The sequence below is a fragment of the Humulus lupulus genome, chromosome 6 (genome assembly GCF_963169125.1).
Source record: "Humulus lupulus chromosome 6, drHumLupu1.1, whole genome shotgun sequence".
Lineage (NCBI taxonomy): Eukaryota > Viridiplantae > Streptophyta > Magnoliopsida > Rosales > Cannabaceae > Humulus > Humulus lupulus.
In genome coordinates this window covers 214,142,655-214,161,466 of record NC_084798.1, presented here as the reverse complement: position 1 = coordinate 214,161,466, position 18,812 = coordinate 214,142,655, and the positions used below count along the sequence as shown (strand labels likewise).

Genomic DNA, 18,812 nt, shown 5'->3' with positions numbered 1-18,812 from the left:
TCTTACTTATTTTTTCTCAAAATAACTATTTTAAATTAAACATTAATAAATGATTTATTAAAATTAATAAAAATGATTTAAAATTTATATATTGTAATGCCCCGCATCACTGTAACAGCTTCTTGGAATGACAACTGACCCTGCAAATCAACACGAGTCTTTCCAGCGTGCTTTGTCCTCACTCACACGCTTTCTAAGAAAACTTCCCAGGAGGTCACCCATCATGAGACTACTCCAGGTCAAACATGCTTAACTTTAGAGTTCTCAAGTGATGGGCTACCGAAAAGAATATGTTTCTTGTTGGCATAAGTAGTACTCATCAATCCATTTTAAGTCATCTTCAATTGTGTATTCTCATACTTACACAGTCTTAGAATCATCACACTTGACTTTCCCCAAGCAATATAGGATTGCACAACTTTTACCCGGTCTTTCTCCGACGGGATTCTGACTGTCACATATATTTTCATCAATTTAAAATATAAGTTTTTTTTAAAAAAAAATGTAAAGAAAAAATATAATTTTTGATTAGTTTTACTAATCTTAACTTTTTTTTATATTATTTTGAAATTGAAAATAATTTAAAATTTTAAAAATAACTAAAATCTTATTTATATATATGAGTGTTGATGGTTCAACACAGGACCTCTTATACTGTTACTAAAGTATATCTTAGTATATTATGGAACTTGTGATACTAAATACTAGCTAAAAAAAAGTAATATTATCTATGAAGCTTGAATTTCAATCACATGAGATGAAAAATTTTATTAAAAAATTTCAGATATATTCTAGGATTCCAGTCACAAGCTTAATTAATTATAATTATTAACATGATTCTTAAGTAATTGATAGTTCATCATCATTTAATAAGATGCGATATTCATATTTTAATATTTTAAGATATCAGAATATTTTTGCTATTTGTTTTTCTATTATATATATTTACATAGGGAGACTTTAATGTGAGGGTGTCCCTTTAAGAAATTGTAATTCAATATTTTATTAGATGGTGTACAGTTATAAAATACATTTCTTACTAATTTAAAAAAAAAATTAAATAATTTACTATACCAATGAATAGCAATCAACTACACATGTAAATATTTTTCTTATGTGTGTAATGTAGACTTGTTGAACAAGCTTTATTTGCTTCTTTTTTTTTCATCAAATCTTACCAAAATATATTGTTGAACAAATTGTGGCTAAATATTCTTCATTATAATACAAAATATATTCAAATATATCTCGTATATAAAAATATGTTATTTAATAAAAAATCTTGATTTTAATAATTTATTTTGTTAATTTTAATATAATATTCTAAATATTTAACATAATATATTTTTTAAACTAATTAAAAATAGATATTTATTAATTATATTATTATAAATTCAAATATTATAAAATATCATTATTATAATAATATTTAATATAAGAGTACATATATAATAATTACATTAATATAAATTCAAATTCAAATTTAATTGTTATAAAATATCATTATTATAATAAAATATAATACAAAACTAGAGATTTAATAATTATATTATTATAAAGTTCAATATTAGAAAATATTATTATGATAATAATATATAATCTTAATTTTTTACTAATTATATATAATGAATTCAAATATTATAAAATATTATTATTATAATAATATTTAATACAAGACTATATATTTAATATTTATTATAATATAAATTTAAAATATTATAAAATATCATTACAATAATAATATATAATACATAATCTTAATTTTTATTAAAAAAATATCATTTATGTTTAAAAATAAATCATAAACAATATTTTGGTTTAAATTTTCATTTAATATGTTTATATCATTATTTTATAAAGGTATTTGCAACATAAATACCAAATGTTTCATATTTGTTATAGTTAAATACTTAATCTTTTATTTTTATGACAAAAATACCCAATGTTTAACTTGTATTTTATTATTACATATTTATTATAATTATATTATGTATTTTAATTCTAATGTATATTTTTCATTACATAAACAATAATTAATTGACAAAAATTTATTAAATTATATATTTCTGAAAAAAAATGCATTTAAAATTTCTAATAATAAGAATATATTTCTGCATTTAAAATTTAACTGAGGAGTTTTGTTATCCATCACCATATATAGAATTTCTAAACGATTTTTGAGGTAAAATTTGTCATTAGAAGATATGAATAACTTGCAAAAGTCAAAATTTTCTATCCATTCATTCTTATTAAAGTTTGTAATCAATGAGTTAGTTGGTCAGTAGATTATCCAACTATATATAGCTTAGTATTATTATTGCGGAGAATTCTCTTATAGGAGCTTCACTTTAAGCCCTATCGGTAGGGCTATCAGTGTTTGCAACTCGTGAACATTTTTTGACGTGATTGTGTTTTTATGACCGTGTATATTGTAGCTATTTAGAGCATCCTGCAAATTTTCAGAAAATTCCGAATAGTTTATAGTACCGAAAACTAGGTTCAAACATGTTGTTGCAAGCGTGACTAATTTTTTTTTTGCGCATGGAAAACAACATGTTTGAACCTAGTTTTCGGTACTGTAAACTATTCAAAATTTTCTGAAAATTTGCAGAATGCTCTAAATAGCTACAATATACACGGTTATAAAAAAATCACGCCGAAAACTATTCACGAGTCGAGAAACACTGAGAGTCCTACCGGTAGAGCTTAAAGTGAAGCCCTTATAGAAGAATTGTCCTTATTATTATTATTATTATTATTATTATAGCTTAGTATTATTTTAGTTGCATGCATGCATATAAAATTCATATCTTGTCTATTAATTTATCTCCTTATCTTTTTTCATTTATAAACTAGAATTTATATGTATATACTAGAAAAAGAAAAGGTAGGGTATATATATACACACTAAATTCTATTCATTTTTAATCGCCAATCATTATATATATGTATGTATCTGAATTTAATTTATTTTGATGTCAACAATTTTTTTTTTATTATTATTATGTTTGAGGGAGACCAAATCTTAAACAGATAAGTCCTCAAATCCATCTGTGTGGTTCTTCTCGGGGACCATATATATATAAATATATATATATAATGACTATCTCACGCTACTATATATGTTAGATATTTATATATATATATATTTATTGTTCAAAAAATAGTAAAACCAAGATACAACTATATGCAAAATGTTACAATAGACATGTTACAATAGACAAGACAGATAAATAAAAGTTACAAATCTATTATAAAAAATAGAAGTAAATAGAGATAGAAAAAGGGAAGATAAAAACAATAATAGAAATAAGAAATAATAATAACAATAAGCAAAATTATTTCTCTCACACAACCAAAGTAAAGAGCAAATTGAGGATCACTAACTTGAACAATGTTTACAATCCGAAAGCTTATTTCCCTATATTTCAAGTACTAAGGGATTCTTTCAATATTGGAAATAGTTATCTGGAATAATCAAATATTTTGGTGTATTTCTAGTCAAGTGTTCTAATTGATAGAAATTGAGTTGTCTTACAAATGAGCAATAGACTCGTATTTATAGAGTTTTGAGATACCCTTTGAATTTCAAATTCCACCAACCTCCATGGCTATTATCAATGTTTAATTGGATGTTTTATGGAATTAAAATGAAGTTCTAGGAGTTACTTTGGATATTAGAACCGTTCAAATTGAAGAAAAAAAATGAAAAGAGAAGTTGGTTATCAGCACCCCTAGTCGTGGCCAGGAGTATCAGTAGTTGTGGCCACTGGCCTTTGTCTCCCAAGCCGCAGCCAGGGATTTTCAGTGGCCGCGGCCACAGCTCCAATTTCACCAACAAAATTTTCAGTTTTTCCAAAACGTCTCAAACTCTTTCCCATATAATTTTGTAACCTCCATACACCTAATGAGAGTTAAAAACATATCTCAAACAGTCATATTTCATAATAACTTTGTGAAATCCGAACTCAAATGTGTAACACACAATCTACACATTATTATTGGGTAATATTTGGGAGTTACAAATTTGTAACTAATTTTATAACTTCAGAATATGTTATATTTGGGCACGCATGTGTCTAATTTTGTGACACTCAATAATATATTACAAAGTATAATAAATCATATTTTGTCACATTATTTAATCTAACATTATATTATTTAAAATAATATAACACATTCCTTGTGTAATAAACACGTAGCAATAAGCTTAGAGAAAAGTGAAATGGATAGGTTGGGGAGGTTACGTTTTTAACAGTTAGCACTGGATATCCATTTTGATTGTATCTAGTATATAAATATATATATATATTTTTTGTAATGTGTGATAAGAACTACAGGAGGTGTTGAAATAGTGTTTTATTTAAAAAAATACAAAAGAAAAAAGGAAAAGACAAAATAGATAAACGAAAACAAATTTTGGTAATAAATAAAGGGTATTACAAAAGTCGTATTTCATCGTATAATTACTTTGGCACTGCCATGAATCTATAACTATTAAGAAATATTTGTTTTGAGTATAGGAGTTATCTTGGAAGTGCAGCAAGATTTAAGATAGAAGTAATATTAAATTTTTGTGTATAAAAGAAAATTATTTTATTCTTAAAATAAATATAGGGCTCACATAAATTATTAATTTTACTTCTTTAAAATTTATACTAGACTTAAAAATTGACTTAGATTCTCATTCCCATCTCCATTTTACCTCATACCAGACACCTCGTAAGTTGGTAATTAATAATGAGTTAGTTGGGAAGCATGAGAGCCGCCATAGCTATATTATATATTTTAGTAGTATATAAGGGAGATTCAAAATTCAATATACGTTGTCAATTTATCATATCAATCGTCTTCTTTCTGATATTCTAATAAAGTATTTTAACTTTCTCCATCTTGCAATACTAAATTCACACAAAAAATAGGTATGTATACATATGTTTGCATACTAAATTCTTTTCATTTTCTTTTTCATATCATCCTATATATATATATATCTGAATTTTTCATTTTATGTTGTTATGAATAATTATATATTTTTGTTATATATGTATATGAACTAAACCAATTCTTAAACAGAAAAATAATCTTTTCTATTTCCACATATATGTAATTCGTCTCATAATAAACCAATCTTTCTGATATATATATATTTATGAAGTGTTATTATTTGACACCTTCAAATCCTCAACACCACATGGAGTATTACCTTATGGTTCATTTGCATAATATTTATTAAATTTTAATGTGTGGTATATTAGATTACTCCAATAAAAGTACGCTACCTCTTTATTGGGTTAGACGCCAATAATGCTCATCGGCAATTATCTCATTCCTACGATAATATTAACAAAACTAGATATAATAATTTTATGTGTGATATATATATGTCATCGTCAGGCGTATAGATTTGAGATCGAGCAAGGGCAAACAAGGGGATTATATATGTGGAAGTTGAAGATAGCCGAGGGAGAGCCGTGGCTGAAATCTGAAAATAACCACGTGGGGCGACAGTGCTGGGAATTCGATCACAATGCCGGTACACCTCAAGAACTTGCTCAAGTTGACCAAGCTCGTCAACAATTCAACAAAAATCGCTTTCGCAGAAAACAAAGTTCTGATCTACTTATGAGAATGCAGGTATATTTATATATATTTTACTACACCAAAAACATACGATTAATAAAGTGAAATTCAGAATAAGAAGAAAAAATTCAACAAAACACTAGCTAGAAGTTTATTGAATCTCAAAAAATAGATATATATATATATGTGGTTATTTAAAAAAAAACCAAAATAGATATATATATAGTAAAATTTTGTTTAAGACTTCTAAAAAATTTAGGGAGCTCATAATCATCCAAGCAAATTCATATTGAGTAAAATCTCCATAAAATATTATTCTATATTGGAATAATTCTCATATCCTCATAAAAAAATTTAATCCCAACTTGATACTAGATATAAATAAAAATAAACTATACATTGTAATAATTAAAATATTTTTTTTATGTCGCCTTTAAAAAATATGCCTCTATATAGCAATAATTATCTTAATATTAAATATATTTATATATATATATGATATCTTAATCATACTAAATATTTAATTTTTAATTTATACTTCTAAAATAACTTTATATATTTTCAACATTATATAAATATTTATAACTATAACTTTATGTCATTTTTCATTTATTATTATATATTCAATCAATTATTGTTAAATTTATATTTAAATGTGTATAAGTATAACATTTTACAGATATAATTCTATTAATAATAAAATATGTTGGCCTAACATTATTAGTATAGTGAGGTTTCACAGTAAATGCTTTATAAAAGCGTGTTATTAAGCGTGCTCATAATCAACAGTCAAATGCTTAATTTGTTTGTTTTTAAGCAAATAAATTAAATAGAAAAGACAGTCAGAGGCCTAATAAGGCAGGTCAATGAATCAATTTATTATTTGTTTTCAGTTTTGTCAAATTGCTACTTATTTATTTAATAAATTAATAAGAAAAAGAAAGACCGTGCTTAAATATAGCGAACTTAATATAATTTTTTTTATATAAAAAAAAAAGTGTAAAATGAGAAAACAAAAAAATCAATAAGGAGAGTAAAATATTCTTACATTTTGTGACTGTACATGAAGAAAAGAGACCTAATAGTCACTTCCATTAGTAGATGTGACACAAAAAGGAGGAAATAAACAAAATTGAGAGTGATTTATTATTATTATTATTATTATTATTATTATTATTATTATAACCATTTGATTTATCAAAATACATATTTAATATATTATATTTTAAATAATATTTATTTGATATTTTGTAATTTAAAATTATATATATTTTGTATTTTATATATTTATATTTAAATAATAAAATTTTATCAATGTCCAAACTACCATAAATTATAAGTAATTAAATTTAAATTTAAAACTTATATAATTAAAGATAATTTTGTTATATTGATAAAATTTAAGTCCAGAGTACTGAATATATACAATTTCAAATTACAAACTACAAGACGAATTATTAAAAATAAAAAGTATCAAATATGTATTTCAATAAAATACATGATATCAAATAAATATTTGTCGTTATTATTATCGTTATTATATGTAGTATAAAGGATATGGTTGAAAAATGGAAGACATATTATATTTAAATAATATTATAAAATTACACTCATAAAATAATAATATTATATTTATTTGAAATGCATTTATTATATGTGTTGTTATCTTAAATTTATTATTAATATATTTCTTTATTTTTTGTTGATTTTTTTTTTAAAAAAAAAATAGAGACGCCGTAAATTAAATTTTTCCTTTTAAATAAATTAAGAGAACTCACACACAATATCCTCTTTAAAAAACTATTTTTTATTTTATTTTAGAGAAGAGAAGAGAACAAAAAGTAGAAAAATAGCACTACATCAGATAATGTATTTAATTTAGAGAAGGATATAAAGAGTTGAATAATGTTTCTTTAAATGTAAAGAAACACTATTTATGCCTCAAAAATATTTTAATAATTTTTTATTTATATATTTGATTGCTACTTTATTATCGTGCATTATATATAGTAAAAAATATATTATTTAAATAATATAGATAAAATATAAAGAAGTTATGGTATGACATAATTTAAAATTTTGATATAAAATAAAAAAAAAAGTGAGGTTTTGGTGATATATTTTAAAATGTAAAGTATAAAAATATGTGAATCCAAACATTACATAAAGTGATATAATTTTTTTTTTCTATCAATCACATTTTTTTAAACTTGGACCCACCCTATTTTAAAAAAATGGTGTTATATCACTATGTGTAATATTTTAAGTACACGTAACATATTATTACTCATCATGTAGATTAAAATTGGAGCTAAACCATAGTGATAATAATTTTGATAAATATTACCTTTATAACATATATTTATATTTATTATTGTTGTCATCAATGAAAAAAAAAAATTGCAGCTTACAAGGGAAAGTTCATGTAAAAGAATTATTCCAGCAGCTGTGAAAATGAAGGAAAGTGATACGATAACAGAGGAAGCAGTAACAGTCACACTAAGAAGGGCTCTTGCTTACTTCTCTTCAATTCAAGCCCGCGATGGCCATTGGCCTGCTGAATGTGCAGCTGGATTAATTTTCCTTCCTCCATTGGTAAACTTTTAATTAATTAATTAAACTTATTATTACAAGGGGTGTTTATTTTTAGTAGTTGAGTTGTCTTGAAAAATGTAGAGAGACTTATGATAGAAGAAATATTAAACTCTTGTGTACAAAATAATTCACTTTACCCTTAAAATACATGTGAGACCCATATAAATTATTAACTTTACCTTTTTAAAATTTGAACTAAACATAGGAAGGGTTTTAAATTCTTATTCACACATTTATTTTACTTCATACCAAACACCCCCTAATAGTATATATTATCTCATGATTTTTGAATTATTAATTAATTATATATGTAAATATATATATATATATATATATTATCCCTGAGTTATAATGATTCCAACACACTTAAATTGCATACAATTTTTACATATATGTGATGTAGTCCTCACTTCAAAATATTTGTCACTAAAATTAAATACACATCATAATATATAAAAAGTGTGTGCAATTAAAATGTGTATGTAACATTACTCATTATCCATAGGAATAGGCGAGCTAGGCCTATGTCTATGACCACATTTCAAAAGGATCCCCTAATATAAAATTCATTTATAAAAATAGAAATTTTTTGAGTTATATTAAAATATAGAGAATTTTACTTATTTGGTACTCTATGTTTGTACAAAGTATCATTTTGGTATTTTTTTTTTTCAATAATGCTCATATGATACTATGTATTTTAAAATCATGCATATTTGGTGTCCTGGACTTAGATTTGATAAATAGAATTTTGTCAATATGATTAAACAATCATCGATTATATATATTTAAGTAATTAAATTTAAATTTGGAACTCATATAATTGAGAGCAGTTTGATTAAATTAGTAAAATTTTATTAATTAAATTTGAATTTAGGGTACCAAAGATGTATAATTTTTAAATACAAGGTACCAAATATGTCCAATTTCAAAATATAAAGTACCAAATAAGCATTATTGTAAATACAGAATACCAAAACGATATTTTACAAAAACATAGAGTATTAAATAGGTAGCTACTTAAAATATATCATATATTGTTTTTTTATATATAATAATATATTAAAAAAATTCCACTCTACCTAATCGATACTTCATAATCTTAATACTTAATTATCAATTTTAAATAATGCTAGCTAGCTAGGTGAATCGATTGAAGAAGGCTGACTTAATAAGTTACAAAAATTAACTCCACACAAACATATATATATATATATATATATATATAAATTTGAGTTTATATTAAAACCAACTCAATCGTAACAATTTGCAGGTAATAGTGTTATATATTACTGGATCACTTAATACTGTTTTTGGACCAGAACACAAAAAGGAACTTATTCGCTACATCTATAATCACCAGGTATATATATATTATATATTATTTTGACATCATTTAAATTAAAGCTATTATATAAGACATAATTAATATATATATATATGTATATATGTATATATTATTAGAATGAAGATGGAGGTTGGGGACAACACATAGAAGGACCTAGCACCATGTTTGGTTCGGTAGAGAGTTATGTTACGTTGAGGTTATTGGGAGAGGGTCCTATCCATAGTGAGAAAAATTCTATATCTAAAGGCAGAAAATGGATTGTTGATCATGGTGGTGCTGTTGGGATCCCATCTTGGGGAAAGTTTTGGCTAACGGTATACATCACATATATGACTTATTTTTTGTAAAGTACTTTATCCTAGTTTTAATAATTCTGTGTAAAATAATTTCTTATAATTTAGACAGTTAGTCAAAAAATTTAAACAATATAACAGATGTTATTTTATAAAAAATTATCAAAAGTATATCATAATGCAAAATCACCTAAAAAAAAAAAATAGCAATTTTACTAATTTCTCATATTTATATTTATCTATGGAAAGAAAAATATTTATATATATCAATATGCATGGTATAAATATATATATTATTAGGTGCTTGGTGTGTATGAGTGGTCAGGATGCAATCCAGTACCCCCAGAGCTTTGGCTTTTGCCGAGAGTGTTTTTCTTTCATCCAGGTTGAATTAATATATATACATATATATAATTTTTTATTTTATTTTGTATCACTAAATTAATACAAGTAGTTTGTAGTAATTATAAAAAAGTTGTGTTTGTTGGTGTGGTTGTATCATGTAGGGAAAATGGTTGCCTTGGCTCGCTTGGTTTATTTGCCTATGTCATTCCTATATGGGAAGAGGTTTGTTGGTCCAATCACTGAGTTGGTTCAATCACTAAGGCAAGAACTCTATACCGAACCATATCATTATATAAATTGGAACAAAGCTCGAAACACTGTTGCTAAGGTCTGTTCAAAACATACACACACATATATATATATAAGCAAGAAATATAATAAATATATAGATCGATATATATATATATGATGTAATTTTGTTTTAGGAGGATCTGTTTTATCCTCATCCTTCGGTGCAAGATATGGTGTGGGGACTACTTTACAATTGTGGAGAACCATTGCTAACACGATGGCCTTTTTCTATGCTAAGAAAGAAGGCACTGCAAGTTGCTATGGATCATATACATTATGAGGATAAAATTAGTAATTATCTTTCGGTTGCGAGTCAAGAGAAGGTAAAGTGTGTTAGAGAAAATATCTCACACGAAAAGTGTGTGTTGGTATATTCAACAATTTACAAGAGCATGAGTTACTCTACTCATCGTCAATTAATTTTGAGATATAACCGCATATTTCTTACGATGCACTTAGATATTTGGTTTTAAATATACAAGACTAAATATTTAATACTTATATTAATATAAATTTAAATATTATAAAATATCATTATAACAATAATATATAATACATGTAATGTTAATTTTTATTAAAAAAATTATCGTTTATATTTAAAAAGGTTAATATATTATATTTTAAAAAAAATTATTTGCAATGATTTTGTTTAATTTTTCTTTTAATATGTTTATATCATTTTTTTTAATATAATATTGTTTATTTATTTAAAATTATATGATAATGATATACAAATTTAATAAAATAATTAATAAATTTTATAAATAAAACTAAGAAAACTTATATCAGAGTTGTTTGTAACTAGTATATATATATATATATATAAATATAAATATAAAGAGTTCAATTCATGTAAATATGGCTAATTAGATGTTATATATATATATATATATATTACTCAAGTATTCCCATGAAAACTTATAAAATCAGTTGTGGCATATATACAGATAATAACTATGCTTGCTCGTTGGGTTGAAGATCCAAATTCAAAAGCTTTTAAGTGTCACTTAGCTAGAATTCCAGATTATTTTTGGATTGCTGAAGATGGAGCCAAGTGTCAGGTTTAAAATTTCATATTGAAAATTAATATTATTACAGTAATTTTTTAAACACAATCTAAAATACTTAAATAAAATCTTTTGTGTGTATTTATATATATTAAGGGTGTTGGTTCTCAATCATGGGATGGAGCTCTTGCTGTTCAAGCTATTATTTCATGTAATCTAAATGAAGAGTATGGCCATACTCTTCGAAAAGCGCATGAGTTTTTAAAGGCTTCACAGGTTTGATCTCACATATATATATATATATTTGTATAATTATATATTTATGTGTATATAAATCATGTTCTTATTAAATATGCAGATTCGTAAAAATCCTCCTGGAAACTATACTCAAATGTATAGACATATATCTAAAGGTGGGTGGACCTTTAATACTGCTGACCAAGGTTGGGTAATCTCTGATTGTACTGCCGAAGCATTAAAGGTAACACCTACAATATATTTAAATATCTATTTCTCTCATTACTATGCATGCATTTAATTTTGTACAAAATCTAGTTATATTATAATAATAATAATAAATGTTCCAATAATGTGTGATATTATTGTTTGTGTCAATTGTGTTCAAATAGGCACATACAATATAGTTTGTAATAATATGCTACAATTTCCAATGTTTTCCTACGATTTTGTCTCCCTTTCCGAATATATTGTTGTTGTACTTTCAGTGCTCATTTAGTCGTTGCCACGTGATCATTACCAATTGGGCCTCTATCACTTGGTGTGGACTTGTGTTTGTTTTGGTCCTATTGTATATATATCATCTTTACTCTTTCATTTAATTTAGTCACGATTTGATAGTGTTAAAATTTGAGGGGACAAAATTATTATTTATTCCAAAATAAATATTAGAGTACAGCTGAGAATAAATAGACATAAATTTCATAAACAATCATAGTTGATCTATGTGGATATGAAATTCATGAAATTTACTTTGATGGGGCACCTTGATGCTTAATACCACATATAAACATTGATGTAATTAACATAATATCAAGCATTTTTAAATATATGAGATTTAATATTAAATTACACAGGTACGATATTATGCATGATAGAATACCTCATAGCAATAGTATTCTTAAAGAAAAACAAATTAAGGTTCCAAAATGAAGTTCTCTACAGCTTGTTAATTAACTTTATTTTTCATTAATTGTTTGATTAATTTACAGGCCACACTAATGCTCTCTCGAATCTCACCAAGTCTAGTTGGAGAGAAAATGGACATAGAGTGCTTCTATGATGCAGTAAATCTATTGATCACATATCAAGTACGTGTACTTGTTAATTACAATCTCTATTAGTCATTAATTATATTTATCCTACTTTTCTTATATTTTATAGATTTTTGTCATTTTTACTATATGCCTATACTACGTACAGAGTAATGATGGGGGTTTCTCTGCTTGGGAACCCAAAAGAGGATATCATTGGTTGGAGGTATTTTCAGCATTATATATATAGATATACAATTATTTTGTAACAAGTGATTATTGAAGAAAAAACTTAATTATTTTGTAATTTTAGCTCTCTTATCTTGCAGTACTTAAATCCCATAGAGTTCCTTGCAGACACTGTGGTTGAGAGAGAGTAAGAATATGTTATATTTATAGATAGATGTGGTTGATTAGTATTTTCTTCTAATAAATATAATGTCATGAATTTCAGCTATGTAGAGTGCTCTTCTTCGGTTATCCAAAGTTTGGTACTCTTTAGGAAACTATATCCAACATACCGAAGAGATGAAATAGACAAATGCATTACAAAGGGAGAGCTCTACATTATCAATACACAAAACCCTGATGGCTCATGGTAATAATAAATATTTCATGAATTTTTATTATTAGTTTGAATATATATATAAACACACAAATATTATAATAAATGGCTATAAACTAATCGTAAAAGGTTAGGTGTATGTTTTAGGTGTTTTAGAGTGTAGTTATTTGACATCTTACTTGAGGTGTCACTCTGTTATTGGTTAGTCATAATAAAATTTGTCACTAAAGAAAAATCATCCTACATATGTCATCATTAAAAAAGTATGTGACTAAAAGTATATTAGTTACAAAAATCACAATTTATTGTTACTAATAAATTTATTTTTAGTCACAACAAACTTTATCGCTAAAAGTAATAGGTTGTGATTAAAACTATATTAATGACAATTTGTGATTAAGTATGACTTTTTAGTCACAGAGAATTTTTTGTTGTGACTAAAGTGTTGTCACTAAAAAGTACATTTATTTATAGTGTAACGATATTTCATAATAATTATTAAATTAAAATACGTGCGATACCCGATAGGATTGTATCTTATAGGATTGTATCTTAGGTGCTTTAATATTCATATAAAACTGTCAGGTATGGTCGATGGGGACTTTGCTACACGTACGGTGCATGGTTTGGCGTAGAGGCGTTGGTAGCTTGTGGTAAAACTTATACCAATTGCCCTAACTTACGAAAGGCATGTCAATATCTCTTGTCCAAGCAACTCTCTGATGGTGGTTGGGGAGAAAGTTACCTTTCAAGCGTAAATGAGGTCATAATCTAATTAATCTTATTAAAATGTTATTCTCAAAATTAATATGAGAATATATATATATATATATTATGATGATAATTCGTCTTCAAATTGTGAATTAAATAGGTGTATACCAACATAGAAGGAGATCGATCAAATGTGGTCCAAACTGCATGGGCACTGTTAGCTCTCATTGTGGCTGGGCAGGTGAGTGCTATGCATACACATATATATATGGTAAAAACTAATGTATATTTATATTTCCAATTACAAACATAGATTGTTAGACCACCTCTAATAGTACAACTTTTAAATTGTGTTAAATTTGACACAAAAATTGTAAAACTATTATATTGGACAAAGCAAAATAACATTGTAATATGCGAATTGATGTATATAGATATATATATATATATATAATAAAACTATCATTGATTCATTGATGAAATATCAATTTTCTATCTTTCTTTTTCATTTTTTTATTCTCTAATGGCAATATTGTAATTATACAAATTTATTAATTATTACTACACTAAAGTTGCCCCATACTATATTTTGTACAAAATTTAATTGCTTTTAGCACACCATATGAGCAATTTATTTTTCTTTTCTAAAATAATAAATATACAGCCACGCATCATTTATTTACAATTCCAATGAAAATTCTCTAATAGGCTTATTTGTATTGTTGGTCTCCATCATTTGTGTGTGTAGGAAGATTAGTCTTTATTTAACCTTTTTTTATTTTTATAAAATGGTCCCCAAATTTTAATTTTTCATCAAAACACATCTCTAGAACTACCGGTTACAATTATGTGAACCTACAACAAATATTAAGAAAATACTATTTTGTCCCCCATTTTCTTTTATTAGCAGATTGCCCAACCTTCTTTTTGTTAATATATTTTTAATTTTAAATCTTAAAAATAGAAGCAAAAATTATTAAAATAAATAAAATAATATCAAACAAAAAATGAATAAAATCTACAAAAATTGACAGGAAAGATATATGTATTATGAAATTAAAATGTTAAAAAGTTGAATAAGAAATTATTATTAAAAGTTTCCTCAATATAATAAGACACATAATCCACGTAATGTTTTATTCAATTCAGGCTGATATTGATCCAACACCCATACATCGAGGAATAAGATTATTGATCAATGAACAAATTGAAGATGGTGACTTTCCTCAACAGGTATATATGACATTAATTATGTACATAATATGTACTGTAGATATACATGTATAACTCTCATAAATTGTATAAATATGTAGAGAAATTTTATTATAGGGGATTCAGCCAAAGAGCTCCATTGGTGGGACTTTTGTATATTCCCGACCCGTGAATAGTTTTTGGCACGATTTTTTTATAACCGTATATTTTTTAGTTATTTAAAACACTCAGAAAATTTTCAGAAAATTTCGAATAATTTACAGTGCCGAAAATTATGTACAAACATGTTGTTTTCCACGCGCATAAAAAATTAGTCACGCGAGCAACAACATGTTTTGAACCTAGTTTTCGGCACTGTAAATTATTCAAAAAATTTTGAAAATTTGCAGGATGCGCTAAATAACTACAAAATATATGGTTATATAAAAATTGCACCGAAAACTATTCACGAGTCGGGAATACACAAGAGCCCACCCGGTAGGTGGGGCTCTTTTTGAAGCTCCTATACTAGAATTATATACATATATATATATGGAATATCTCATAGAGGGGTTTCACTTTAAGCTCTATCGGTGAGGCTCTTCAATGTTCTCGACCCGTGAATAGTTTTCGGCGCGATTTTTTTATGACCGTGTATCGTAGTAATTTAAAGCATGTTGCAAATTTTCAGAAAATTCCAAATATTTTACAGTACCGAAAATTAGGCTCAAACATGTTGTTTTCCACGTGCATAAAAAAAATTAGTCACACATACAACAACATGTTTAAACCTAGTTTTCGGTACTGCAAATTATTCAGAATTTTCTGAAAATCACGCCGATGCTCTAAATAACTACAATATACACTGTTATAAAAAAAATCGCGCAAAAAATTGTTCAAAGGTCGAGAACACTGAGAGCCTCAACAATAGGGCTTAAAGTGAAACCCCTATACAAGAATTATCCTATATAATATATATATATCTATATATTTACCTGGCAAAGTGTGATTTTTCATGTAAGCTCTATTAGGTAGTATGTTTAGTGGGATTTTTTCATAAATATGGTTTTTTAGCTTTTAATATGCAAAAATATGGTAATTAAACTTTTCGTAGTTTGTATGGAAAAATTTAATTAAAAAAAATTAGATTATGGGAAAAAAATATGGCATAATAATGATTTTTTTACAAAAATATGGGGAAAAAATCCCATAAAAGTTAATACAAATTTTAAAAAGCTATAAAATAATAATTGTAAAAAAAAAGCCATATTTTTTAAAATTTTATTAAAAAACTCATATAAAATGTAATTTTCACATATTTAATTTGATGAATATATTAATTATAAAACATATTTGATTGCAGGAAGTAAATGGAATATATATGAAGAATGGGGTGTTAAACTTCGCATCATATCGTAATATCTTTCCAATATGGGCTATAGGAGAATATCGTCGACGAGTTTTAACTAAATATTAAACTTAGTTGGACTCAGATCGAAGAAAACTATTATAAATTATCAGTTTGAGTAGTTGTGTCTTTGTACTCTATAATAAACAAACTTCTCCAATAATATGTCATGTTCACCATGCATCATGTCATATTTTTATTTAATTAATGTTATTTTGCTTACATTATTAATTTGTCCAAGTCAAGTTTGTGGTCAAAATATATAAGTACGTAATGTTGTGTATGCCATTAAAAATTAATAAATAAAAAATAGTTCTATCTGAGGGGCTGCTTGTGAAATAATAATGAATATATGTATATTTATCTTGGGTTTATAGAACTCAAATTGAAAATTTGATTATTTAGTATTTAACAATTTAACTAATATGAAAATTTGATCATTATAAATATTTATAATTTAATTACAATTTTTAAACTTTCTAAACATCGTATGCATTATGGATCGTATCTGAAGGCAACTACCGTTATAAGTTACTAGATTAACTTTCGAGTTAATTGATCTAGCAATCTATCATTTATAATCATAAGTCACGCAGATTGGAATGTAAGTCATGCATATACTTGTGAAAAATTGCTGGATTTATTAATTCGATAGTTTGTCTAACTAACTTGTAGCAAGAACACCTAATAGTATCAAAGCATGGAAGATTACGATTTTTTTCAACTTTGAGAACCCCAAACATCTAACTTTATTTTATCTTTTAGCAATTAACAATCATTTGATCTTTTAATATTTGGATATATAATTCATAATTATTTGACTTTATAACACAGATTTAAAATTTTATTTTTGAATAAAGAAATCAATTCAACCACCTTGACATTAATCCCAAAAGGTAAATGCCCGAACTCTGTCTTGGACTTTCGACCCATAGCTTGTTGCAACGTGATTTACAAGATTGCAACCAAACTCATATGCTCTAGACTGCGAATGATTCTTCCTGATATCATTGCTCAAAACCAAAGTGGGTTTGTCCAAGGTAGATTCATAGCATATAACACTATGATTTGTCACGACTTGGTGAGGCATTATGGGAGGAAGGGGAGGCGTCCCAAATGCATGATAAAATTAGATATAAGGAAAGCATATGATACAATTGAATGGGACTTTATTGAAGAGATGCTGAATGCTTTCAAGTTTCCGAAAAAGTTTGTGGATCTAGTTATGATGTGTGTAAGAACTCCTCGTTTTAGTCTTATGTTTAATGGGAGTTTGCATGGGTTTTTTGAAGCCAAGAGGGGTCTTCGTCAAGGAGACCCGATGTCTCCTCTTCTTTTTGTCTTGGGCATGGAATATTTATCAAGAGTGATGATGAAGGTTGGGGAGAAAGAAGATTTTAAGTTCCATGGTCGCTGTGAACAACTAAAATTGAATCATCTTTGCTTTGCGGATGATGTCTTGCTTTTTTGTCATGGTGACTTTAAATCGATTTACCGTATGCCTCAAGGTCCCAAGCTTTTTTCTCAAACTTCGGGTCTACAACCAAGTGAGGCCAAATCTGAACTTTATTGTTGCAACATGGCTGAAAGTGAAGTTCAAAGAGTGGTGGATGCCTCTGGATTTGGAAGGAGCCAACTGCCATTTCGTTACTTGGGCATCCCGATTTGTGCCAAAAAATTGCCTATTGCTGAATGTGACATTTTGATAGAGAAGATGGTGCAAAGAATCAAAGTGTGGAGTTCAAGGAACTTGTCTTATGCAGGTCGGGTAACATTGGTAAACTCTGTGCTCATTGCTATTCATACTTATTGGTCACAACTAATGATTCTTCCTTTGAAAGTTCTACAAAAAGTCAACTCTGTCTGTAGAAGTTTTCTTTGGAAAGGGGTGGATTCAAGCGGTCCGGGATTAGTAGCTTGGGAGGATTTGTGTAAGACCAAAAAAGAAGGTGGATTGGGGTTCAGAAGAACCAAAGAATGGAATGAGGCGGCGATAGGCAAATATGTTTGGGCTATTGAATCTAAAAAGGACACATTATGGGTGAAATGGGTGAATGCAGTGTATATAGGAGAAGAAGATTGGAGGGCCTATGAGGCTCCTCCTTCCAGCAGCTGGTATTGGAAGCAAATTGTAAGAGTGAAGAACAAATTGATGGGGCTGAATGTCTTCCCAAGCTCTGCAACAGGTACATACTTGATCAAAG

General features: G+C 26.5%; 1 protein-coding gene across 1 annotated transcript; it reads left to right on the top strand.

The window, feature by feature from the left end:
• The first annotated feature begins 5,419 nt into the window (after positions 1–5,419).
• LOC133783198 (lupeol synthase-like) lies at positions 5,420–16,835 on the top strand. The gene is made up of 18 exons (XM_062222748.1): positions 5,420–5,637; positions 7,990–8,178; positions 9,452–9,541; positions 9,643–9,840; positions 10,120–10,204; positions 10,326–10,492; positions 10,590–10,778; positions 11,403–11,516; positions 11,619–11,738; positions 11,821–11,943; positions 12,692–12,790; positions 12,903–12,959; positions 13,063–13,109; positions 13,188–13,331; positions 13,884–14,061; positions 14,170–14,250; positions 15,159–15,242; positions 16,564–16,835. The coding sequence occupies exons 1-18, from the start codon at positions 5,443–5,445 to the stop codon at positions 16,675–16,677; spliced, it is 2,274 nt and encodes a 757-aa protein (XP_062078732.1). The 5' UTR covers positions 5,420–5,442; the 3' UTR covers positions 16,678–16,835.
• The last annotated feature ends 1,977 nt before the right edge of the window (positions 16,836–18,812 follow it).